We start from the raw sequence: 27,863 nt of genomic DNA, 5'->3' as shown, positions 1-27,863 counted from the left end.
TTAATCATAAATAGGATTCAATTTTGTCAGACTTTTTCTTAATCTATTGATCTCATCATAGAGGTCTTTTTCTCTTTTAACATCATAAAATATATTTATGGGAAATGCAACTTTTTTATGGTAAAATATTTATATTCCCTTGGATTCATATTGCTAATGCTATTTTTTTGTTGTTGTTGTTGTTGAGGTATACACAGTGGTACATTAGCTTCAGGTGTACAACATAGTGATTGGACAACTTTATATGTTATGCTATGCTCACTGCCGGGGTAGCCACCATTGTCACCATACCACAGCATTATAAACACCATTGACTGTATTCCCTATGCCTATAATTTTCCTTTCTCATAATGTCTTTGTTTCAGATTCAATGAATCAGGACATATTCCCTCGTGTTTCTATTGTCTGGAAATGTTTGTACAAAATTAGTATGATATATTTCCTGAAAATGTAACACTTTAGCCCATAAAACCATCGAGTCCAGATACTTTCTTGTGCAACATGTTCAAAATTTATTTTGATTTCTTCTGTAATCTTTAGACTGTTCAAACTATTAATTACTTCTTCAGTCAGTTCTACTAAATAATATTTTTCTAAAAAGTCATGCTTTTTGTCCAAGTATTCACAATCATTGGCCCCCAAGTATTATAGGTAATATAGCTCATTATCTTTCTTTTTATTGTGGTAAAACATATAGAACATAAAATTTGCCATCGTAAACACTTAAAAGTATAAAATTCAGTGGCATTAAGCAGGTTCATAATGCCATGCAGCCATCATATCCATTTTCAGAGCTTTATCATCATCTGCAACAAATACACAGTTTAAATAATTGCTATCCCTTTCTTCCTGCCCGAAGCCTCTAGTAACTTCTATTTTACTTTTTGTCTGTATGAAGTTAACTATTAAAAGTCACCTTTAATAAGTAGAATCATATAATATTTTGTACACCCTTTTCTGTCTGGTGTATTTCACTTAGCATATTATTTTCAAGGTTTATCCATATGTAGTATGTATCAGAATTTTATTCCTTCTCAAGGCTTTGTAATATTCCAGTATGTGTATATACCACATCTTATTTTTTCCTTCATCTGTTGGTGGTCATTTAGGTTGTTTCCATCTTTTGGTTTTCATGAATAATGCTTCTATGAACATTAATATCTTAAGTATCTGTTAAAGTCTCTGCTTTTAATTCTTTTTGGTAAAAACTTAAGAGGTGGAAGTGCTGGCCACATGGTTATTTTGTATTTTACATTTTAAGTAACTGTCATACTGTTTTCCACAACAGCTGCATCATTTCACATTCCTGGCAGCAATGCACCGAGGTTCCAATTTTCACATCCCTACCAGCACTTGTTATTTTCCTTCCTCTTGATAATCGTCCTCTTAGTGAATGTGAAGTAGTACCACATTGTAGAATTGATTAATAGTTCCCTAATGAGTAGTGGTGTTGACCATCTTTTCATGTGCTTATTCTTTTTGTAGCTCTTCTTTGAAGAAATGTCTACTCAAATCCTTTGCCCATTTCTTAATTGGGTGGTTTGTTGTTGTTGTTGTTGAGCTGTTGGAATTTTTAAAAATACAGTCTGATATTAATCTCTTAGATGATTTGGAAATAGTTGCAATATTATGCTTATGGATTATCTTTTCACTCTCTTGAGAGTGTGCTTTTATGTACAAAGCTTTAAATTCTGATGAAGTCTAAATTCTATTCTTTTGGTTGCCTGTGATTTTTGTTCTTGTATTAAAAAAAATCATCACTGAACACATTATCATGAAGATTCCCTCTATCTTTTCCCCTAGAATCTTCATAGTTTTAGCTCTTATGTTTAGTTCTTTGATCCATTGAAAGTTAATTTTTGTGTATCATGTAAGAGAAGGGTCCAACTTCGTTCTTTTGCATGTGGATATCCACTTTCCCCAACACCATTTTTTGAAAAGATTGTCCTTTCCCTATTGAATGATCTTGGCACCTTTGTCAACAATCATTTGACCATATACTTGAGGATTTATTTCTGCACTATGTCTCAAATAGTGCAGAAATTCCACTCCATTAATCTATGTCTGCTATTATGCCAGTACCACACTATTTTGCTTATTGTCACTTTGTCATAAGTTTTAAAAACTGGTAGTGTGAATCCTCTACCTTTGCTCTTTTACTGTTTGGAGACCCTCAAACTTCTATATGAATTTCAGAATGGGTTTTTCTTTTTCTGCAAAAAAAAAATGCTTTTGAGGTTCAATTAATTTTGTAGATCACTTTGGGTACTGTTGTCATCTTAACATCAAGTCACCTGATCAATAAATATGTGATGTCTGTCTTCCTTAATTTCTATTAGCAATATATTTTATTTTAATTCATTTAAACTTTTTTCCTGTGGCAATATTTTTTAGTTTTCAGTGTACAAGTTTTTTGTCTCCTTGGGTAAATATATTACTAAATATTTTATTCTTTTTGATATTACTGTAAATAGGACTGGTTTCTTAATTTTCTTTCAGAATCTTTATTGTTTTAAGATTTTATTTTTATTTATTCTGGAAAGAGACAGAGAGATAGGAGAGAGAGAGCAATGGGGGAGGGATGGAGGAGGAGTGTGGAGGGAGAAGCAGGCTCCCCGCTGAGCAGGGAGCCCAATACAGGGCTCCAACCCAGCACCCTGGTGTCACGACCTGAACAAAAGGGAGATGCTTACAAACTGAGCCACCCAGGTGCCCCCAGATTCTTTATTGTTAGTGTATAAAGATGCAACTGACTTTTGCATGTTGATTTTATATCTGGCAACTTCACTGAATTCCTTTATTAGCTCTTGTAGCTGTGTGTGTGTATAGGTGTGTGTGTAATCTCAGGTTTTTCTAAATATATGATCAATGAACAAAGATCACTTTATTCATTCTTCTCCAATTTGGATGACTTTTGTTTCTTTTTCTTGCCTATTTGCTCTGACAAGAATTTCTAATACTGTGCTGTATAGAGGTAGTGAAAGCAGGCATCCTTGTCTTGCTTGTTCCTGATCTCAGGGGGAAAACATATTTTTAAATCACAGCTTATGTTCTTAGTATTATCTTACTTTCACTTGCAATATTATTTATTTATTCTTAATTCTTTTTGATAACTCTTGCGGGAAACATGTCATTCTTGTTAATTTAAAAAAAGAAATTTTGCCTTGTGGATCGACTTTTTTTTTCAATAATTTATGCTTTTATTTTATTATCTGTTCTACTTTCTTTGGTCTTATTTGGTTATTTTTCTAGCTTGTTGAGAATGTTAATTTATCAAATTTCACATTTTTATCGATTTTTCTCATATTACTATTTAAGGGTGTAAATTTCTTTGAAAGCATTGTCTTTCCATATACCAGATGTTTCTTTCTGTGTATTTTTAGTATCTTTTATTTCTTTCTAAATTTCAGCATGATTTTGTCTTTACCCTTGAGTTATTTAAAAATTTCCAAGCATTTTAGAAATCAGGTCTCTGTGAAATACATTGAAGGTGTTTTTTGACTGAGTTCATAGTCAATACTTATATACATTCCATATATACTCAAGAAAATTGTGTATTCTCTAATTTTTGGATATGGAAGTATACAGTGTCCTTTGGGCCAAGCTTTTAGTTTTATTATTCAAATATTCTATGACATTATTGATTATTGTTGCCTGCTTCACTTTTCAAAAATGAGGAGAAATGTCAAAATTTCTTACTACATTGGTGGATTTATTAATTTTGCCTCATAGTACAAAACATTTTGTTTCACATATTTTGAGGTTATTTTATAAGATGAATGCATGCTTATAATTATAATGTGTTTTTGGAGAATTGAACTCTTTATTATTATATAGAGACTGTCTATCCCTAATACTTTTTCTAATTTTAAAATCTATTTTCTCTTATATTTATATAGCTACGTCAGTTTTCTATGTTATCATTTGCTGGCTATATCTTTTTCCATCCCTTAATTTTCAAACTTTGTGTGTCCTTTTACTATGTAGGTGTCCTTTGTACTGTTGTATCCAAACTATCAGTCTTTTTGCTGAGAGGTTTGACTTATTTACACTGATATATTTTCACCTGTTTCTTTCATCTTAATTTATTATTTAGGTGTGCCCATTTTTCTCCTTAGTACTTTATTACTACTTTTACATCCTCTGGTTTCCTTCTACTCCAATCAATCATACTGATATTATTTACTTTAATATTGAGTTATATCATTATATATTTCACTTTCTTACTTTGGTTACCCTCATCTTTTTTAGACTACAACCACTTACTAAGATATTTGATAATTTTTATTTCATGTTTTTGAAGCATATCCTTTAAATATCTACTTCTATTTAGGTACTTCATACTAACATTGAAAACAGTTTGGATGAAGTACCTAAATATTATGCCTCTAGAAATATTTTCATCATGATCTCATTTGTGAATGACACTTGGGCTGGATATAAAACTCATGTTTTAAGTTCTTTCAACATTTAAAAACTAATGATTCACTTTCTCCTATCATTCAATTTTGCTATTAAAAACTCTTGTATTAATCAGAGTCTTGTTCATTTGGACATAATCTTACCTTTTTCTCTTTAGTCTTTAATTTTTACCTCTTGGTCATTTTATATTCTAAAATTTCACTATTATGTGTCTGTAGGTGTAGGTTTTTCCTATCTATATTCTTTCACATCCTATAGGCCCTTTGATTTTTTTTAAATTTTTATTTATTTATGATAGGCACACAGTGAGAGAGAGAGAGAGGCAGAGACACAGGCAGAGGGAGAAGCAGGCTCCATGCACCGGGAGCCTGACGTGGGATTTGATCCCGGGTCTCCAGGATCGCGCCCTTGGCCAAATGCAGGCGCCAAACCGCTGCGCCACCCAGGGATCCCAGGCCCTTTGATTTTTATATCAAAATATAATATAATATAATAAAATGAAATAAAATAATAGACTTTAGTTAATTATCAGAAATGTATCGCTATTATTTTTTAAAGTATTTTCTCTCTTTTAATTTTATTTTTCTTTCTCTCTGGGACTCCTACTATCTGTATTATAGTTCTAATAACTATCCTCCATACTGATTAGATTTTCTTTCATATGTATTATTTCTGGGACCTTTTCTTTATCCTCCTGAAATATCACTTCAATTTGGTTTTATATTTTACTAATTCCATTATGTCTTTCTCACTGTGTTTATTATGCTACTTTTCCATTTTACATTTTTATAATACTTTTTTTCAAGTACTGTATTTTCAAACTTCTTGTTTCTGCTTATTTACTTTAGCCATCTGTATGTTTATTTGTTCTCATTTTATGTTATAAATTATTACAAACTTTTTTTAGAATGAACATTAGACTAATTTAAGAAATTTGGTTTCATGTGATCGTTCTTGGTTCTTTACATTCTTGCTTCTGATGTTATTTCTCACACTGCATGTTGTTTTACTTTTGAAATAGTCATTTTCGTCAACTGTTTTGCTATTTTCACTGGTTTGCTTGTTTTCTTCAGGAAATACTGGCTACTGTGAAGGCAGTATATATGTGGGAAGGTCAGAGCCTAGTCCACTTCAATCTCTATAATCTCAGTAGTGGAGATGTGACCAAAATCTGAGGTGGAGAATCCTAGACAACAGGAGCCACTGCCAATCACTCCACTTCAAAGTAATTTTTGAGATCAGGAGTTCAGGTTTTTTACCAGAAAGAAGTGTCATCTTGAGGAGTATGTTCTACCTTGTTGAAAATATTTTTATGATAAATTCTTTATAGAATTTCTTTAAAATTTGTGATTTTGTTAATATGGTATGTTCCCCTGTTGTCATGTCAAAGGTTTTGCCTTACTGAAAAAGAATGTGTTTCCAACCAGAGTAATAAATAGTTCTTCATAAAAAATCTAGTTTCCTACTTATCTACCAAATAAAGTTAACACATTACCTAAGTAACTTATACCTTTGAGAAAAGTAAATATAATTTTGCTTTGTAATCCTTTTCAAGGGTGTATGTAATCTTTAAATTTTAAATACCATTGTACCCATATCTTTTAACGGAGAAAAGGCACTATAGATCACAGGAAGTATAGGACATACTTTGAAATGGAAACCAATTGTCTAATGATATTCAAAAAGTGATTAGCCATTTACCTAAAATAGAGTAGTACCTACAGCATAAAATTAAAGTGGATATTAATCATTATGCTTTAGGGCATAAATTAAACAATAATCAAGGTCAGAAGAAAATGTAAGATACCCATCGTTAAGCAGGATTAGATTCATTATCAGAATTCCAGCACCATTTCTATATTAGATATGGTCTGACCAAGTAATATGGACCTAGAATAATGTTATAGTTAGGACCTATCACTTTATTGTTACAGTATATATGTAATATGGCTCGTTTTCTTCTTAAACATTTTTGCAATTTGCCACTGCTGCATTGAAATCCATCTGAATTCAAGCTCTTCAGAGAAAAGTGCCCTTTCTCTGGTACCTTCCCTCTTCCTTCCCCCTCACTCCCTATCTTTTTGTTCAGCACATCCATTATGTTTCTCAAAGGAACAACGGAAATGTACAATTTAGGTTGGTGATGCCTCAGCCTATAACCAACAAGATTTTTAAAAGAGGTCTTGGAAACTTTTTGCTTTTACAATATGACTAAATGACTCACACGTTAGGGAAATCTGCTTCTTGGATTTCTTTTCCTGATTGTATTGTTCTGATATAAGCATTCACCATCTATCCAATTTGATCAACTTCATCCTTACTTTTCAGATGAGAAATTGAAAAGGAATAATTACCCAAATTAAGTTCCCTTCCAAGATTTATGTAGTAAAAATACATTTTAAACAGAGTTTATATAAAATAAAGATGAGGATTCTTAAAAGAGTAAATAATGAAAAGAACCGATATATAGAAATATATATCAGAATAACAAATTCAATCTATGATGCCCTTGTTGTTATGCACATTTGCATATGTTAGCCTGATTTCCACTGTATTATCCAAGTTCATTTCCATCAGAAATACACAATATTTATTATATGGAGTTTAATGGATTATTATGTCAGAATTAATTTTGGTCTTAAAATGTTCGTTCTTTACATTTATTTTCAGTCTGATTATATAAGTATAAAAATCTCCTCAATTTGATTTGGAGTTTACAAAAAAAGGAAATAAGGAGTTAAGAATCTCTTTAATAATCTGGTTATAACTTTGTTTGATTATTTGTAGTGTTTCTAGTTTTAAGGATAGAAAAAAGGTACTACTTATTCAGTTTTTATTTTACTAACCAGAAATTAAATAAAGATACTTAGAATGGAAATTTTTTAAATGTTCAAATCCTACATTTTAAATATGACTTGTCCTGGAATAATGACTGTTAACTTGAATTATGAATATTATTTGAATTAAATTTTCTTGGGAAGTCAAGTCAATAAGCATATTTTAAATAATAAATTTGTACAATTTTGATTTGTGTTATAAAGAAACTTAGTTTTCTGAAAAATTATTCTCAAGAAGCATATTAAGAATTGCAGTGTTTCTATAATTAGATGTACCCTATATCCACTAAAGGCAAAAGTAGTTTCAGACTACTTTTGGTTACCAGCTGGGATATTTATAATAATCTAGAACATTAAGTGTGCGATGAGAAAAAATATGCCTTCCAGGAAGGAAAGAAAGTTTCTCACTTAATTAACAGTTGTAAAACACCTCTTGACTGTGAGTTGCTGGTAGCACTGATGGTATTAAGAGTGCTTCCAAAATGCTCAACCGTTTATACCTAATTTATGATACGCAATGAACTTTCCAGCTTTGCTAATACGTATACTGATTTTGTCCAAATGATTTTTTAAATCTTACTCATTTATAACTAGGTAATGCACAGATCAAACTTCCATAACTTTGTAAATATTAATCAGAATTTTCTTTCATGAGTGAAATAATTTCTCTTTTTACCTAAATATAAATAGCTTTTTTCAACATATCCACAAACATCCCATAATGATTTTTAAAAGTCAGTGCACACTCACTCTTGTTTAAAATTAAGATGCTGATATACAGCATCAGATTTTATTATTAATAAGATGACAAATTTAAAATATGAATGAAAAGATATCAATGTCCACAGAAAGTTTGATTCACCTTTTCTCCCTTTTCTTTCTAAAGTTATCTGGAAGTATTTTGGATGTATACAGTGGTGAGCAGGGAATTTCACCAGTTAATATGGGCCTTACAAGTGCTTCCTGTCCAAGTAGTCTGCCAATGAAAAGAGAAATTACAGGTAATGTTGCTTTTATAATTTTATCCCTTCTGAAGTCAACTACTTAACTTATGAGTGACATATATTATCAAGCTAAACAGAATCTTAAAAATATTAACAAGATAATCAGTTAAAATTGGAGAAATATAGATAGCAAATCTACCCTTTTTTTTTCTATGACAAGCAGCAAGTTAACATAACTTACAATTCAACTGAATTGATTATTTCAGGAACTAGGCAAATATACACGTACACTCTACACAAATATATGACAACTTGACTAAGTTTTTCACTTAATGTTGGATCAGTTTGATATTGAACTGATGCAATTTATTAACATGGTTGCATAATAATAGATTAATTGATCAGGGAAAAATAGTCTCTTCAGTATGTGAAGTTTGATATAAAAGAATTAGATTGTCCCCCTTTTTAGCTTGTTTTATGAATTTTGTGATACACTCACATTTACCTTTCTCAAGTAGGTAAAAGAAAAATACACTCAATTTTCAATAGTTCATTTCAAAGTTCCTACAACTCAAAGAATTTTAGGGGCACTGTCAAATTCCTCCAGTATATAGATGAAGAAATCAAAGGTCAGGGAAGTCATTTTCACGGTTGTACAGCTGATTTGAAGCAGATGTGCTTCAAAATAAGGATTTCCTGATTTATAAAGTCCAGTATTAGTTTCTCCATAAGAATAAAATAAAATTCATTTTATTTATATATTCATTTATTTATTGATATTTCTGTAACAAGTTTTCAATTTGGAGCCCAAACACTGATCTTTAATAATTTTTACAAAGTTGATATTAACATTTTAGTAAGTGTAATATGTCCATTCTTGGAGCCTAGCCAGTAACTCAAAAATGTTTATGCATACAAATAATTTAGACTAAAATGAATTAATATAGTTTTAAATAAGCAAAATTATTTTTATTACTTTTTTATTTAAATTCAATTTGCCAATGTATAGTATAACACCCAGTGCTCATCCCATCAAGTGCCCTCCTCAGTTAAATAAATAAATTTAAGTAAATGTATTCCTATATTACCTGTTTTAAAAACTAGAATCATGTAAGAAACACTGCATTAATCATTTATTACTATATAAAACTTAACAGCTAGAAATAATAAACATTTATTATCTCATATCATGTCTATGGGTCAGAAATCCAGAGATGGCTTAGAATATTGGTTGTCACTCAAGTCTTTCATAAGGTTGCAGTCAGGATGTCGTCCAGAGGTACAGACATTTGACACAAGATGGCCTAGAGGATGTGCTCCCAAAACAGTTCAGTCACAGGTATTGCAAGTAAGTCCTGCTTGTTGGCAAGAGGCTTTGGTTCTTTACCACATGAACCTCTCCATGGAGCTGATCGAACATCCTCATGACATTACAACTGGTGATCCAAGAGACCCTAAAGTGGTCTGAACATATCTTTTATGATCTAGTCTTGGAAGCCACATTAGTCATTTCCACAATATTCCATTGGTGTCACAGGTCAGCCCTGTTTAATGTGCAAAAGAACTACCAAAGGTGTGAATATCGTAAGAATCATTGCAGGCCATGTCGGAGACTATTACAAATGCTTGCAACCATGTAGCACACAGAGCAAAGTGTAATCTCTGGGAACTGTTCGATAGGAATACCTGAGAAGTGTAGCTAGTTCCAACTCCAGGGATGTAGAAATCAGCATTATTTATGAAAAATGTTGGTTGTAAAAATTAGGGTGAAATAATTTTGAATGGTCTTAAAATTCTTCAAAAAATAATGAGTGAGCAGTTTAGTATTTGCTGTGTACTGTACTGCTTTTCATCATCACAATGCTTATCAGATAGGTATTATGCCAATTTTACAGATGAGCTGAGACGCAGAGAACTTAGGTAATAGATCACATGGCTAGCAAATGGAAGGCCAGAATACAAATCCAAGTTTTACTGCTTAAACCCTAAAAGATTCGCCATTGCCTCTTTCAAAAAGAGTGCTCTGCTCCAAATTTCTAAACATTTGCATAAAAATATTATTATAGCATTTGGAGCAAGTAATATTGTATTTCCACCTAATATTTCTGAATTATGTTGACTAGAGAGGTTGTAAAATAGAACTAAGTACTATTTAAATTATCTTCCTTTCGATCAGAAACAGACACTCGAGCTTTGGCAAAAGAGAGACAAAAAAAGGACAACCACAACCTCAGTGAGTATATTTTCCTTTTTCTCTTAAAAAAAAAAAGAAAGAAAGAAAGAAAAAAGAAAAGAAAAAATTAATGTGGGAGGAAATGAATGGAGGTTAAAATATGTGGTCTTTTATTGTCACTCCATAAGTATTAGGAGGTCACATAACCAAAATGACCAAAATGAATAGTATATATTCACCAGTTGAGCTATTTTGGGACATTTAAATGATGTGAACTCTCAGAAGAGCTACATATTTTTAGGAAGTGAAACATCTCAAATTGTCTCCTTGATCATTCTGTCTCTCTTAAGCAGGCTGGGTGAGACAGGGATGAGTGCATTTAGTTACATTTGAACTCTGTTGTGACTCATTGTCTCAAAGGTTTAAAGAGATAAAAGTGGTTTTAGAAAATGTACATCACTTATAAAGCAAGAAACAATTCCGTGTTCTCATCTTTCTGTGTCAAGCTTCTCCTCCTTTCCTAACGATGAGTTACCTGAAAAGCGTTGCTTATATTGTACTGCTAAATTCTCTCTCTTCAATAAATAAATAAATAAATAAATAAATAAATAAATGTATGTATGTATGTATGTATGTATGTCTGTCTGTCTGTCTCTGATGCCTTCCTGGGGGTCACTTTGACTCTGATAATGGGTCACACGGAATGGAGAAATACCAGCAAGGGAAGTAGGCTAGCAGCAATGTTGAGCTTGATAGTGTTTGGTCCTGTCTCAAGTGAGCCTGGCTAATTAAGTGTGAAGCTTTTCTGTTTTGGAAGCCAAATCAAAAAATGAGAAAAGAATAAAATAGAATAAAAATAAATAAAAACTTGAAAGCTCTAAAACAAGCCAGAAATGTTCTTACATGGGGTTAGCTGAAATTGATTCTACATGTACCTGTGAACCCTACGTCGGTGTGCTCAATTAGCTTCTGCCTGCATCACGGATGGGTCAGAGTTTGCTGACTAGGAGACTGTGAAGGAAAAGCTGGCAAGTGGTTCTGTCCTCAGGGCAGTCATGGAGAGGGAAATGATCTGATTCTGATGGCCCTTAGCGGTAGAGCAGATGAGCTTTGGTCTAGGTTGTAAAACAAGTAGAACATGATGAGCATGTGGTGGGGGGGGGGCTGGGGGGGGGACTAGTTGTTGATCGAAGGGATTAATGCAGCAAGGAACTATGGCTTCTCTCTTAGTTTTAAACCTGCTAACTCATTATTACTCTCCTTGCTCTTGTCTCCTCTTCTCTCCATCTATAGTTTAAATAGCAGGTCACTTAGCATCAAGTATGATGAGTTCCTGTTACATCCATTGTCAAGTGTTTTCTAATCCAGACTCCCTTAGTGGGAGATGTTGCTTTTTGGAGGTATCAATGTTAAAAATACTTTAATATCCTATTTTAACTCCTACAAATCTAGGACAAACCCTAAAATTTGTGAGGATCCTGGCAAGAGGACAGAGACCCACTCTCCTGAAGCCTAAATATTTAAAAGGTGTAACTCAAGCTGGAAAGTGCTACATTATGTATTCTCTATTTCTTTCTAAGGACTGGAGGGCCAGGGGTGAATTAAAATTCTCAGATCATCGGAGCTCCGAGTGGGGGTGTGGGGGTAAGGCAAAGGCAGCCCTCAGCCAACAGCCCAGCTCACTGCTCTCCCCACTCCTTGTCTCATTCTGTGCTGCCAGTGGCCTTAGACAGGAGTATGAACACTCATCTTGTACATTTTAACTCCACACCCATCTGTGTAAATAACTTCCCCCTTCTGCACCTTGAGCCTAGAGGTGAGCACACTGGTGGCATGGTCCTCGCTCAGGAGGACAGACCCAGGAAGTGGCCTGCACAGGCTCTGGAAATGGGCTCAGGGCATTTGGGAAGATATTCCTGGTACCAGTTACTCAGAGTGGAGTTTGACTCTGTGATGGACTTGCTCAGTGGGGAAGGGTGTGGTGAGAGAAGGCAAAAATAGCTCCTCTTAAGTGTGGGTCCAGGATAGGGGCCTCTCTCACCCTCCTCTCAGGTCAGGAAGGAATGGATATATCAAAACTGTGAAGACTGAAACCACAGATGGCATAATTCGGAATTTCTTAAAACTCGACTCCTTTACAAATAACTAGTACTGGATACAAAAACATTGAGGAACCAAGGTTCTCAATATAATTAGCCATTAAAAATTTATCAAGCATAATCTAAGAAGACTAGGAATTTCTGATATTTTACATAAGGTACATTTAAATAATAGATCTTGAAGAAATATTATAGGACTAAACTAGTTCCCTATTTTGAGGTAAAACTGTGAATATCCTTCACAGCTATTCTTCATTTTATATTTAAAAGTCTGTTTTATAATATAGGAGTGTGTATGTGTGAACATAGAACTATTAGTAATTCTTACTGTGAAATACGTGTGTATTTCTCTCAGCTTTACCTTTGTTTATTTTCAGTTTTTTAATGTAGTGTCATTGTTTTTTGATAGGGAAAACAAGATTGGCAAAGAGGGAAAATAAACTCTCTCGAGAATCCATTATATTCTAATTTTAGAGTAATCCCAATATATTACTACTGAAGGTCAAATCCATTAATGGTAAATTGCTTTGTAGAGACAATTGTTATTCTTTCATAACTTTCCTTGTTTCTGGTAGCAGATCTTAATTTTTAGCATGTATAAAGTATTCTCAAATATATTTTTTTAAAGATTTTATTTATTCATAAGAGACACAGAGAGAGAGAGACACAGGCAGAGGGAGAAGCAGGCTCCATGCAGGGAGCCTGACGTGGGACTCCATCCAGGGACCCCCGGATCACGCCCTGGGCTGAAGGCGGCGCTAAACCACTGAGCCACCAGAGCTGCCCTCTCAAATATTTTTGATGTATGATTTTTTTCCTGGAAAGATTTAAAAATGTTACCTATTGAAAAAAAATACTATATAGAAGCATATATTGTAGTTCTTGATTCTAGGAATATAGAGTAGACTATAAGACTACACTATAGTCTGTAAGACTGCTTTTGCATAGGGGTTAATATGGGAAAATCTACTTATTTGTATAGCTGACATTTATTCAACATTTCTTAGATGCATAAAATTTCCAAAAGCAATGAATTTATGGAAACGCAAACAGAGAAAACAGTCTCTGCATAAGAATTTACACCAGTAGTACTCAAAATGTAGGTCCTAAATAAACTGCATCAACATGATCTGGGAATTTGTCAGAAATGCAAATCTATGGGCCCCAACCCAGATCTACTAATAGGTTTGGGATACAAATCTATTTAGCAATCCCTCCATGTATATCTGATGCATGCAAAATTTGAAAACCACTACTCTATTATTGAAAATTTTTAAATTAGAAAAATATACTTACAGTCTAATCACCATTTATTTAATACCTCTTATATGCCAAGCCCTCTGAGGATAGAAAAATGAGGAATAAGTGGCCCCTGCCTTCAAGGAGGTCACAGTTTAGGGGTCCTGGATGACTCAGTCATCCAGTTGAATGTCTGCTTTCGGCTCAGGTCATGATCTCAGGGTCCTAGGATCAAGCCCTGCATCAGGCTCCCCGCTCAGCAGGGAATCTGCTTCTCCTTCTCCCTCTATGCATGCTCTCTCTCTCACTCTCTCTTAAATAAATAAGTAAAATCTTAAAAAAAAAAAAAAGACACAGTCTCACTGGGCACACACGCCTGCCATCTGCCAAATGTTGTGTTAAGCCTTTAGGAATTATATAAGAAGAGTCAAGCATGGTGCAGAGTTCAAAAGATTATGATCCTGATGGGCAAAATGCATATGTGTGAAATGATGATCCAAGAGGAAATATATAAATACGTATATGTATTTCAGTATGAGTAAATATTACAGCGTTTCAAAACATGGAAAATTTGTTTTGAGAGGAAATGTTTTTAAAGCATTGCCAATAACAGAATCACAATTCTAACATTGTTATTTTTACTTTTAGGTTGAGATATATTTGAATTTTTATTTTTGAGTGCTCTTTTGACTATATGGAAATTTTTTTGCTCATTGTTTTTTAAAGATTATTGAGAATGTTTACAGCTGACCAAAGCTGAACTGTGCTTTAATGAGAATAATCAATAACATTTCTCTTTTAATAGTCGAAAGAAGAAGAAGGTATAATATTAATTACCGAATCAAGGAGCTTGGCACTCTTATTCCAAAGTCTAATGATCCGTGAGTTCAACAATCATTTCTATAATAATGTTATGGTTTGAATACCCCCCAACATGGGTGGGAGGGGGAAGGGAGGAGGAGAAACAATTGCTAGGAAACTGAGCAGCATATGGCAAAGGTAAGGCTATTGCTGCTCTTTATAGTTAGGTATCTACACCAGCCTCGTAGTTATTAAGAATCAAAGTTGTTACTAACATTTGTTCTTCTAAGATACAGGAAATAAGGAAATTATTTCTCTCAGTTCATAGCAGGTCTTTTTATATGGCACCGATATTGGCAAATTTAGTGGTAGTATCGAATGTTGTTTATGATACTAACTGGTATTCCCGATTTATGGCTATAGCACTTCTTTCAATGTAAGATTTATTGAATTGTTGGGTTTTCAGAGGTCCCAAAGTTCTAGACATGTAAGTAAGAGATGGAATTGTAAAAACATGCTGATTGATGCCAACCAATAATCGGTTATTGTAATTAAATTTTCATCCATGTTTTGGTGTTGTAAACTCTCAAAGTCGGTTAAACAAGATGTTTAAGGTTGTAAATTTTAGGAAATAGTTGATTGATCAAAGTATTAAGTTAGAATGTTGAATGTTTCTCCAAAACATAAAGATAAGATTTGTTGCAATAATAATGACTTGAAAAATGTTTTATTCAAACTGAAAACTGGCCTTTCCAAATACTGGTGATCATCCATTATTTAAACATAGTGATGTTTGATGGAGTGATATTAGTGAAATTTGGAAATACTCTTTCCCTGCATCCAGATGCACCAACTCACTTGGACCATTCAGTAGTTTGTAATAGAAGGGAATGTAATATTTATCCTCATGAACATTGTAGATGGCAAAAGAGCTCTGGTTGGAAAGTCTGAAGAACTTAGTCATAACATAGGCCATACTGATAACCTTCAAATCTTTTAAAGTCTCTAAGCATGCAACTCTTTCTAAAAGCAGAAGAAAACGCTCTCTTTCCTGATAGGACCCTTTTTTTAACACTTAACATATATACATGCATATTTATTCACCAAACATTTGGTGTAAGGCCAAGGCTTTTTTGTTTGACTATGTGTTTCAACTTTTCTTTCTTACATAAACTGCACTAAAATGTATAGCCTATTTTAATTTCTTTAAAATAAAACAAAAACCGGCACAACCTCAGTATAAATGGACTTTTAAAATGTTTACACAACCTAAGTATAAATGGATCCTTATTTGTGACAGTAAATTTTTTAGCAACCAACCTTCACTGACATTTTAATTGAGTCTTTCCAAAACTTATAATCTTTGTAAAAACAGTAACTATTTTTTATAAATGCTTTCTTTTTTGACATTCATATTTCACTAGCTAATGTACCAATTATTTAATTATATTATCATTGTGGTAAGTAATATGGGCATTAATTTAACCTCTTAAGAGGTACTGTGGCACCACAGTGACAACAGAAATACCTAAATGTGTCAGAGGGTAGCCCATTGCTCTCTATCACCTGTTTTGTCTTGACAGCAGTCAGGGAGCATCACAAAGGGAATGGAGAACACTAATTAATCTTGTAAGTGACTGGATAAAGGTCAGTTAAGAGAGGTCCTCTTGTAACTGGTGGAGCTAACCCACAGTGCCAGCGTGCGGTCATATGCAGAAAGTAGATGAGACTTTAAGATTGGACTCTGAAAAAAAAAAAAGATTGGGCTCTAAGACCTATCTTCAGATGTCACTCTGCCTAGACATCACCAACTATATGGTTGAGTTTTTGTAAATATAAATCCAAATACTATATCTGAGAATACTGTACAAATTATAAAGCTTAGGTGAGGGATTATTATTCTACATTTTTTTTGGAAACTTTGGTTATAAAAAGGCTCCCGTTTACTTCTAACTCACTGTCCGGAACAAAGAATGGCAAACTTGTCCTGTAAGGGACTGGAGAGTAAATATTTCAAGCTTTGTGGACCACACATAGTCTATGGCAATCTTCTAACTTTGTTATTGTAGCATGAAGGCAGACGTAGGCAATATGTATTTGAATGACCATGGCTGTGTCCACTGAAACATTATTGACAAAAATAGACTGTAGACTGTTGTCTGTCTACCCTTGATCTAGAATACAGAAAATCAGTTTATCATAGAATCACATCCGAAAGAGACTATCATCGGGAAAAGTTTATCATAAGCATTCTTAAGTGTTTTTCTCTTCTTTATGGATGTCAGAAAGAGGTATTATTATTTGTTTTAATTGTAATATGTTAAATGTATGGAAATGCAATTTATTTGGGGTCTATTGAAAACACATTAATTCATTAGATATTGATGAAGTCTACATGTGGCTCTGTGCACATAACACAGACCAGAAGAGGCACCTCACTGCTGGCTGTGGCATTCCACCCATCCAGTACATCAATATCCTTGGGCTTGCTGTGGCCTCACCTCTTACCCTAGTGCTTCTCTTTAGGGCCCACCAGTGTGATTCCCATGGTTGAATTCGGAACACAGCTGCTTTAAAACTTAGATCCATGGAAGGCGGGGGGCACCTGGGTGGTTCATCGGTTGAGCATCTGACTCTTGATTTTGGCTCAATAGATTGGTTAAGAAGAAACCTTGTATATAAAAATGGTTTTAAAACAGAGTGAACTTTTAAAAACAGTGCAAATGATGTCAGGTAGAAATTGTCGGAAGACCCATCGTGTGGTCTCTACCACCATTTTGAAGGTTTACTTAATAAACAGTGCCTTAAGACCAGAGGTTATCCTGTCTGCATTATTTCTTCTGTCCTTCAAGTTTTTCTTCCCATGAGAAGAAATGAAACAAAATCAGGGCCGAAAGGTTCCTACTGCTGCTTGGAGTTTTAATTCAGGAGTTCAATACCTTTTTGTGTTACAGATATCTTCTTAGTTCAATGACAAAAGTAGGCTCTTTTCCCTTAGACTTCCTATCATCTGGGAAGTCCCTGTGAGTGGAATGAGACCAGCCACTATGATGGCCCTAGAGGAACTGACAAAGCATTTGCACACTGTAGAGAGACTCTAGTAATGGGTTGATGCCTTTCAGGAGAAGATGGCTTAGTCAAGCCCTCGTAAGCATTTGTATCTTCCTTTAATTTGTTACAGCTAATGGGACTATCATCTAATTTGAACGCCCAGGGAGGCACATGGAAGTCAGATTTTTTCATAAACTATATTTTCTGCTCTGCTCACTTCTGCTCACTTAATAAACAGACTAATTCCAATATATCTCGCATAGATCACATAAACCAAAAGTACATAAAGTGTAAAATCCTTTCAAAATTGTCCTACATGCTGAGGTGCCTGGGTGCCTCAGTCGGTTAAGCGGCAGACTCTTGATTTCTGGTCAAGTCATGATATCAAAGTCCTGGGATTGAGCCCCAGTGTTGGGCTCCCTGCTTAGCTTGGAGTCAGCTTAAGGATTGCTTGCTCCCTCTCTCTAAAATAAATAAATAAATCTTTAAAAGAATTTTGCCTTCATGCTTACTGTTTGCTGTATTAAAAAAAAAAATCTCATCCCTCTAAGCTGAAAATTCATCAAGGTCTTCCGCAACTCTGATTAACTTTTAGCAATTAGTTTGGCCACATTCTCCACACGTATTATTAATTCTCATATAAGATTAAATTTATTGATGTATTTTTCCAGATGTTAAAATCAGTAGCCTGTTTCATAATTCCAGATTTATCATTTCTCCTGACTTAAGACTAAGTTTTATTAAAGTATTTTTTCTACGCTCTAACCTGAGAGGTTATCTGATGATGTTTAACTGTATTTACTTATCTTAAACTTCTTTAAAGATAGGCACCCAGCTTTTATTTTTTATTATTTTTTTTAATAAATTTATTTTTTGTTGGTGTTCAATTTGCCAACATATAGAATAACACCCAGTGCTCATCCCATCAAGAGGCACCCAGCTTTAAAACAAGTATTGCTGTCGTTTGTGCAGAAGAATTTGCCTAATGATTCTAGAAAGTTTTGCTCTATTGCTTAAAGTGACGTTGCTGAACTCTGATTTGTTTCACAATCACTCAGGATCACCATTCAGAAGGGACCCTTTTTTTTTTTCTTAGAAGCATAAAAGCAACTTTATTAGAAAGTAGGTTAAAAGACTGGTACATTTGAAATGATCTTAAAAAATTTAGGCTTAAGTCCTCAGTAATGTACATTTCCTAGTTCATTAATGCAGAAATACCGCACATAGATTTTAATCTCAGAGTTAATAATAAAAGCAATTTTCACTAAAAATATAAAAACTGTAATGGTAGAATCATGATATTGCATTTAGCTCTCCCACAAAAAGTCACTTTATTACTTTCTTTTGACACTTATTTTCATTCTGGGATTAATTTTACTATATAAGGGCTTCTTAACTATTCTATTAAAATTTCTATTCAGAAGCAATAATATCTAAGAGTGAATAATAGTCATGTAAATCATTATTTCATATTAATGTAAAAGATTTTGTAAGTTCTTATGAATTCTGCTGACGTGCACAATTGTGAAAAGGTTATCTCTCCGTTCTGTAGTGATATGCGCTGGAACAAAGGAACCATTCTGAAAGCATCAGTGGAGTACATCAAGTGGCTACAGAAAGAACAACAGAGAGCTCGAGAATTAGAACACAGACAGAAGAAATTAGAGCAGGCTAACAGGCGGCTCCTACTCCGGATTCAGGTTTTTATAAAAATGTTGCCATGAACCACGTAGCTTATGTATGACTTACCCATCATCAGCTTTATTCATTGTCTCATCTGGGTTTTTTTTTTCTTATTAACAATTATTATTTTTCCTTCTGATGGATCATTTTATTGTCTTTCGGAAGCTCACGAATTGGGTTGTTTCAATTAGATTTTGATTAGAAGCCCAGGATCACAGCAGCTTTGAAAATGTAATTGAATGGTAACAACCAGTTGCAAAATGCAGAAAATAGAACCAATTTTATAAACATACAATGTCATGCCACGCAAAAAATAGTAATAAGTAAAACATTGGTTTCTCTATACAATATTGGGCACTAAATTCTTCCCTCTTCCTTTGATTTCTTTAGTAACATTGCTATGGATTTCGTTGCCTTGAGGCATATTGTGCGGGTGTATATTAAGTCACTCTTCATCTGTTCTTGTGACACAAAATATCAAAATATGGGTTTTCATAACTCTCAAGATTTTTTTTTTATGTGAGCATGCTTATTGCCAGGTAAAGCACTATCCTGTTCCATGAAATGGTCCTACGGTGAGAAATTAATCAGAAAGAATAAGTGAAATATTCTCCACTATCTCCAAATGGCTGAATTGTAATCTGAGCCACTATGGAACCATTATATGTTATGTATTCCTTTAGACAGCAACGAGAAGAGGATTCTTTTTTTTTAATCTGGGTAGTTTCCTCAGGGTTATTTTTCAGGCATTAGACATAGACTAGATTCCATCACTTGCAAAGAATATTATAATAGGTATTACTCTTCATTTTGAGTGCTCGTTAATATTCTGCTTCTATTTCTGCTTTATTTTCTAGAGTTAAGTCTACTCGCAAAGTCATTATTTAATCATTCTTATTTGAAATTGCAGGAACTAGAGATACAGGCTCGCGCTCACGGTCTGCCAGCCCTGGCTTCACTTGGCACAGTTGATTTGGGTGCTCATGTCACCAAACAACAGACCCACCTTGAGCAGAATTCAGTAGACTATTGCCAACAACTGACTTTGTCTCAGGGGACCAGCCCCGAGCTCTGTGATCAAGCCATGGCCTTCTCTGATCCTTTGTCACACTTCACAGATTTATCATTTAGTGCCGCTTTGAAAGAGGAACACAGATTGAATGACATGCTCCTGGATGACACAGTATCTCCATTTGGAACAGATCCTCTGCTATCTGCTACTTCCCCTGCAGTTTCCAAAGAAAGCAGTAGGAGAAGTAGTTTTAGCTCGGATGATGGTGATGAGTTATAAAAAAAAAAAAAGAAAAAGAAAAAAAGAAAAAGAAAACAACAAACAGGTTCGATTCATCAACTGGGAAGCAAGTCTACACAGGTGCTATGCAATTACGTTCTGTTCCACATATTGCTTTGGCTTACTCTTTCCAAAAGGAATCTACTGCCCGCGGAAAACTGTTTTGAAATGACAGAAGAATTCACAGGAAGAAGAAAGATGGTGTTGAAGAATTATTGAGAACTAAAATGGATTTTTTCCTCTTTGACTAAGACGTCCAAACCTACTTAAATTGTGTTTTCCTGGAAAGAGGTACAACATAAGAAATAGCTCTCTACGAATGCTTTAAAAGTAGCAATGTGCTGGTGCACCATGGAACCTAACAGACTGCAAGGAGCAAACCTACTGAAGTATACAACCCCCCATTTTTTTTTTTTTTTTTTTTTTTTTTTACTTATTCACTTCCAACTCATTTCTGTTCAAGCCTTAGGGTAGTTTTCAAGCATCAAGACCAACAGATCTGATAGCCCACTGACTTTCTCCACTGTCTGGTAGACATATTTAAAGTTCAAAGTCTATAGGAGAGATAGTTAAATGATCTATTATCTTTCAGTTCTTTTTTTTTTAATTTTTTATTTTATTTATTTTTTGATAGTCACAGAGAGAGAGAGAGAGAGGCAGAGACACAGGCAGAGGGAGAAGCAGGCTCCATGCACGGGGAGCCTGACGTGGGATTCGATCCCAGGTCTCCAGGATCGCGCCCTGGGCCAAAGGCAGGCGCCAAACCGCTGCGCCACCCAGGGATCCCTATCTTTCAGTTCTAATTAAAAAGAGAATCTACAGTAAACATTAGAATTTTCCACAATACAATTCCAAAAATTATTAAAAACTTTGCTTTCTGAAATCAGACCCTAACCCTTTTTGTCGATTCAATTACACTAATTTCAAGAGTGTCTTTGCATATTTATGGAGACATGCTGTGTTCAGAAACGGAACACACCAAGTACTTTCCTCAAGAATACGAGCTAAAATTTTACTCCTTTACACAAACATACACTTATACCTAGGCACACAGTGTAGATAGTATATGTCTTTTTTATTTTCCTTCACTTTCAGATTTTTCTAGTAAACATCAGAAATCGTATTCCAAATCTTCTTTTCTTCATCAAAAAGAGATATTGGATAATCCACTTCAATAAATAAAATACAAAAAAAATCCTATTAGGACAATTTCTCAGCTATCTAAAATTTATCTCTGTCTCTAAAAATGGATGTAAATTAATTAGGTGATACAGTTTTGCTCCAAATTGACAAAATATGGAAACTTGTTGCCAACTGACAAAATCATTAGCAAAACAGAAACTTTTTCCTATTATATTGAGCTCCATTCCCCTAAGTACTTAGAGTACCCTATGACCTTTGCTAGCTTTGTTAGCATTTATTAAAAATATTTATAACTGTAATGCTTTACTCAAAATTTTCTCTCTTGAGTTTAGGATTGGGAATTAACTCACCAAGCATGTTGCTCTGTGCTAAACCCCCATGAGTGATCATCTGATCACTGAGTATTTATGGAGGGATACTCAAACTGCAATGGATCCTGTGAAAATGTAGAACACACACACACACACACAAAAGAAAGAAAATGTAGAACAGATGAGCAAGATATGGTTTTACTCCTCAGGTAGTAACAAGACTACATGAGAAAAACAACAAAAGATAGAAGATGCATAGAATTAAACTCTATATGGATAAATACAGAAGGTCAGAGAAAATGAAAATGAATGAAGAAAGCTGGAGAATCACAAAAGTCTATGGAAAAATAGAATGCAACCTCTTTTAAAAGCATAACTTTAGGGAAAAGGAGGGCATATTAGGGAATAATATTGATCAAATGATGAGAATGAGAATAGATTGATAAAGTGTCTTCATGGAACATTCACTAAAGATGCCAGCTTGGAAGTCCTGGAAAATAATATTGGCAACAGGTTGTGCTTGAATATTAGGATGAAATTATATGGCATAAATTGGATTTTTTTTTACTAGGAGGGAGAAACCTAAAAATTAAAATGCTACTGCACATTACTGAAGTAATTCAGAGGTAATCTTTCTTGAATATTAACTTTGGGATAAATTTTTGAAAGGGTGCTTTAGGTATTACTCATAGGGAAATATGCCATCACAAAATTTGAGACATAATGCTAATGAAAGTGGGAAAATATTAAATTCTTACGGTCTAGTAATTATCTCAGGCTTAGCTTACAGCATTAGCTTAGAGTTGGGAGAATTAAAATAATTTTTATTGTTTGACATGGAAAAAAATAATTCCAAATTTATAGGAATATTCATTAAAGCCAGATAGATAGATTCATCTGAAGTATGCCATATGAAAAAGAGCAATAAGATACACTTCAAGAATTTTCAATAGAACATTATATACTTTTAACTTTGTGATAAAATTCCACTTTATTATCTGGGTTGATAGTTCAATATAACAATACAAATCATAGAGAAGGAATATATTTTTGAGTCCATGCAAAACACATTCTAGATAGGGGCTAATTTCTGTTTTCATTTTATCATTATTCTCATTTCTTCAGATTTTGAGAAGACTTACACTGATGATGTCATTACTCTGTCATTCTTCTTCCATTCTGTTAAAATACTACTACTCAGCCCTGAAGCTCATTCCTCATAATCTTAGCTAACTTAAGGGCTTGACGCAGGTGATAGAGTCTGGACAAAAGAGATCTGGGAAGGATACTACTAATATTTGCTGCTACTTTCGGATTATAATGGCTATCAGGGGACTGTAAAATGGGCAATGGATTTTTAAGGACAGAGTAGAGTGGTGCTGTGTCACAGTCAACTGAAACAGATTAAAAACTTAATTTTAGTCAGTAGTTCTTAACTTTTTAAGGCATTGAGAACCTAGTAAAAGTTTTAGACTCGCCAGAAAAATACAGACTTGTATAAATGGTCCAAAATTTGCATGAACCAAGAAGTTTTAGGGACCTCCTCAATGCCTTGTTAGATGCCAGGTGAAGAATCCCTGAATCAGGTCTGTTACTTTATTGGAAAACACTGTAGCTATGTATCTATCAAGAGCTAGTGGATAGTTAATGTCATATATAGTGGTGGAGGAAGGAGCCCTATTTATCTGTATATCACTTTCTCAACCCTAAAAGTGATGAGGTTGCCTAGGAAAGTGAATGTGTACCAAACACTAGACTATTCACAAAATAAATTGTTTACTTATAAAGTAGTCCCCCTTCAAACATCCTCTGTTGTTTAAATACCTCCTGTACATGTTATGTCCTCATGTTATATGTTCATGGGTCAGTTTCTCTATGATTATTGGATATTGTAAATATCTGGCAATGACAGTTTAAAATAATGCATATAAATATCAAGGTAAAGCTACGTAAATTCAAAAGCAAGTTATTTGGGTCTCTAAGAACCAAAAGGGATCCTTGGAAAAACTGATGGATGTCTAGAATATTTTTGTAGAATTGAGACTTGTAACAGCCAAAGAGGTATATTATTTATTAAACAATTTTGTCACAAAAAGCATCAGCCGTCACTGGACAATTAATACACAATTAACCAAGCTTTGTTCATTCAACAGATTAATGCAAAATTTCAATTATAATAAACTTTGTTTAAAATACGATAAAAGTTTTATTTAAATTACTCTTAGTTATCTTTTCAAGATAATGTCCCATCCAATCTTTTATCTCTATTTATTATAAAATATTGACTGTCTTTTCATAGATGCACATCTAGCAGTCTTTCCAATTCCAAACTATCTTGAAATAACAAGTACCTCCACTGAGTACCTCTTCATAATTTTTTTTTCTTTTTAATGTCCTTTCCCATAACTGGAAAATTTATGTATGGAACAAATTTCCTCAGTTTACAGACAGGGTATCGGTGGCTATCGCCTTCTTTATATGGGTAAAAAGCTCTAAATAATAAATATCCAGATGAGCTGGAGACATTGAGAAATAGCCTTCCTCCTTTTTTTTAACTCATTTTTTTTCCACTCACATGACTGTAAATAAAATATTTAATAGCTCTTACTTTAAAAAAATTAGGTACGAGTTTCTTGATTTGGCATGCTCATTTACCTTTATGTCAGGGGAGAAGTTAGATTTCCCAACGTTAAAAAGAATGTATTTTTTCTTTGTTTTGATAGATCGAGTCATATTGGAATTTTCTTATACTTCAAGGTATCATGAAAATGCTTTTTTGCTGTTCTGATACTGTGGAATTTTGATGTTTAAATAAATAAATGTCATAACTATAAGTGTTTCAATGTTTTTACAATATCTCGAGGCTGATATTTACTGCTCTCATAATATCTAAGATGTAGATGAATACTGGAATCAATTAATCATTTTGCTGTGTTATCAGCACTAGATCAACCATCTGGGTTTCTTGAAAACACCTGAAGGATTGAATTTTACTTCAGTATTGATAATGGCACGGCCTATTTACGCTACATGGAATGACATCATTTGCCCTTCCAATGCCCTGTGTGTTGATAAGTATAAGATGTCAACTTGAGTTAGTGTAAGTTACATATACAGAGGTTTTATTAAATGTACTTAACAAATACTAAACACATTTAGAGTGTTGCTGATCTGATGTGTCAAATAACCTCCTATAATCATTATTCATTGTGTACACAAACATCATTTGTAAGATATTTAATTTGTAAATAAGGAACCTATTCAAAAACTGATAAAAATAGCTTTCTTACAATTTTTCTGTGTTACTTTTCTTTCTGTGACATTCATAGAGGATTTGGGTGTATAGGAGATTATTGAAAAATAGTACTTTTGATTAAAAAAAATCTCTCACTGGATTCAACTAATTTAATGATGAAATACTACTCTCTGCTGCTGTATACATTAAAAGGAATGTTTTGTCTTTTTCCTGTGAAGTAATGTATGTATTTTTTTCTACATATCCAAATTATTTCTCTTAACCCTCAGTAAAATCTTTTTCCTACATTTATTCAACAGGCTTCGAGGATAAAGTTAAGATATTTTGTGTTTGCAATGCCACCTCTCCCATCCCTGCACTACCATCTTATATAAAAAATTCTTTGTTTTCAACTTTGCTTTTTCCACAGAGATAAATTTCATCTCTGTGTTATTTAAAGCTGGTGATCATATTTAACAAACAAATGAGAAAATACGCAAAAGAAATGGTAGACTATTATTTTGCTGAAAGAATTATATACGATCAGGATACTAAAATTTAAAAGCTAGCTAAAGTCAAGGACCTTATCTAACAGCATTGCAGTTGCGTATGGCATACAAGGCTAAAATTAATTCAGCTATTTAATCTTAATAATAACAATGTAGTTAAAAATCTTTGACTTTAATAGTGCTTTACATATGTGAATAGCTAAAGTAACATTCCTATAACTTTCATCTAACACTGCTTAGATCAAGAAAACATTGCTAGTCTAATAAGACCATAGACTTTGTAATTATTGCTATTTTTCATTTTTAATAACAAAGTAATGTGTCTTATTTTCTAGGAAAATGAAGAAAACTGGTGTGTACTCTAATACATACTAATACATACGTAAATCTTTGTGCACATGCTTTAAAAATTGTACCAGTATTTTCTTTGTATACATTAAATGAAAGCACAGACTTATTAAATTCTTTAATATACCTTTTATTTTGCCTTTGTAGACTGCACTGGAAAATAAAAAATGTGAGTTAATCATCTGAAAGGATACTTAACAGCCCCAAGACTTCACAACTGACAACTGCTCACTGCACAGTCCATGCTGAAAAGAGTGAACCCATATTTCTCTATTAATGAAAATAATTGTTACATTCTTTATTACAGTCTCCCACCATCTGCTTTTCCATGCTGTTACGGTTTTGACTTATGGAAAATATTTATCAAACTGTTGCAAATTTGCTAACAGGCATAATTGTAGCAGTGCAATCACTAAGAAACGCTGCAAAATCTTTTAATATACTAGATGGTCCCCAGATAATCTAGGATAAATAGAATACTGTATTTTAATATGTAAAACATTTTAAAGCTGCTAATTGGTATTGACTAGAGCTATCCCTTGGTAATGAAATTAATAAGGATTTCAGTTAAATGTTAAGACACTCTAATATTTAATACCATGTTTATGAATTTTCTTCTATATACCTGCTTCAAAAATAATCAAACAGGATAGACCTGAGTTGACTCTAGAAAACAATATTTTATATTCAAATATAGTTTCATTCCTTTTTTAAGGCTATACCATATGAGTATTCTTTTAAAGCATTAATCAATGCCAACAAATTCTGATCAATATAATTATTTCTGTGTGGAAAGAAATAATCAATGTAATATAGGTTAAAAAAAGTCAGGATGACTTTTTTGGCCCTATGCATCTGAAAATATGGATGACAGAATGGATTTTTTACCCGACTGTTTATCCTGTATATATGGACATGTGTGACGTGTTTAGGTATGGATACAAGTATGCCCATGGGGGTGCTTACAAAAAAATTTTCTAATGTCTTGATGTCAGGACGGACTCTATTATAAGAATATGTTATTCTTAAGTTATTAGTTACTGGAATCCACACATAGGCAACATTTGGAATTGTCCCCAAATCTGTTCTATTAGAAACACACACACACACACACACACACACACACACACACACACACACACATCTTGCTCTGAATTGAGTCAAAGGTGGGAAAGATGAAGACAGCTGTAACAGGTTTTACTATTTTTGTTAAAATAAGTGGCATATGATCTATCGACCCTTGAGGTATAAGCATTGAGTTTATTGACCACCAACATTATCGCCTGCAGTGTTCGAGCTGCAGAGTGGCTAAGTGGTAAAATACAATAAGGCTTATTGGCTAAGTATGGATACCCATCATGTAAAATATATATCAGTTTCATTAATTGGCAACCATAAGACAAGAGTACAACATTCTAGATGGTGATGATTTTGATAGGACCGACCAACATTGCGGTTAAGTATATGATTCACGTAATAAGAAAAAGGTGCCTGCAGGCTATTGTTCCTAGCATGGATTAAAATTTACATATTGCTTCTCCTTATGTCAAAACATCTGGTGCCTGCAAATGCTAACATTTCGTTAAAAAGTTTCAGAAGCCAGGAAAAGTGGATTGGAAACATTGCATGTGAATCATTCAAGCATTATAATAGAATAAGAGCTATGTTCGGAAAAAAAATTAAAATGCTGCAAACAATATCATAGTCAAGATTGTAATTTATTTGCTTACGCAAGTGAAAGGTGATGCTGTGTATCTGTGGAGAAAAATAATGTTTA

General features: G+C 33.6%; 1 protein-coding gene across 2 annotated transcripts in view; it reads left to right on the top strand.

The window, feature by feature from the left end:
- TFEC (transcription factor EC) overlaps positions 1-26,115 on the top strand; it is a 69,815-nt gene extending 43,700 nt beyond the window's left edge. For both annotated transcript variants that reach the window (XM_055314481.1, XM_055314480.1), the window contains 5 exons: positions 8,146-8,260; positions 10,380-10,436; positions 14,520-14,595; positions 19,119-19,266; positions 20,160-26,115. In XM_055314481.1, coding sequence (XP_055170456.1) covers positions 8,146-8,260; positions 10,380-10,436; positions 14,520-14,595; positions 19,119-19,266; positions 20,160-20,540 — 777 coding nt within the window. In that variant the 3' untranslated portion in view covers positions 20,541-26,115. The remainder of the gene's footprint in view (positions 1-8,145; positions 8,261-10,379; positions 10,437-14,519; positions 14,596-19,118; positions 19,267-20,159) is intronic.
- Positions 26,116-27,863: the final 1,748 nt, after the last annotated feature.

The sequence above is a fragment of the Nyctereutes procyonoides genome, unplaced genomic scaffold (genome assembly GCF_905146905.1).
Source record: "Nyctereutes procyonoides isolate TBG_1078 unplaced genomic scaffold, NYPRO_anot_genome, whole genome shotgun sequence".
Taxonomy (NCBI): Eukaryota; Metazoa; Chordata; class Mammalia; order Carnivora; family Canidae; genus Nyctereutes; species Nyctereutes procyonoides.
This window is presented reverse-complemented; position numbering and strand designations above follow the sequence as displayed.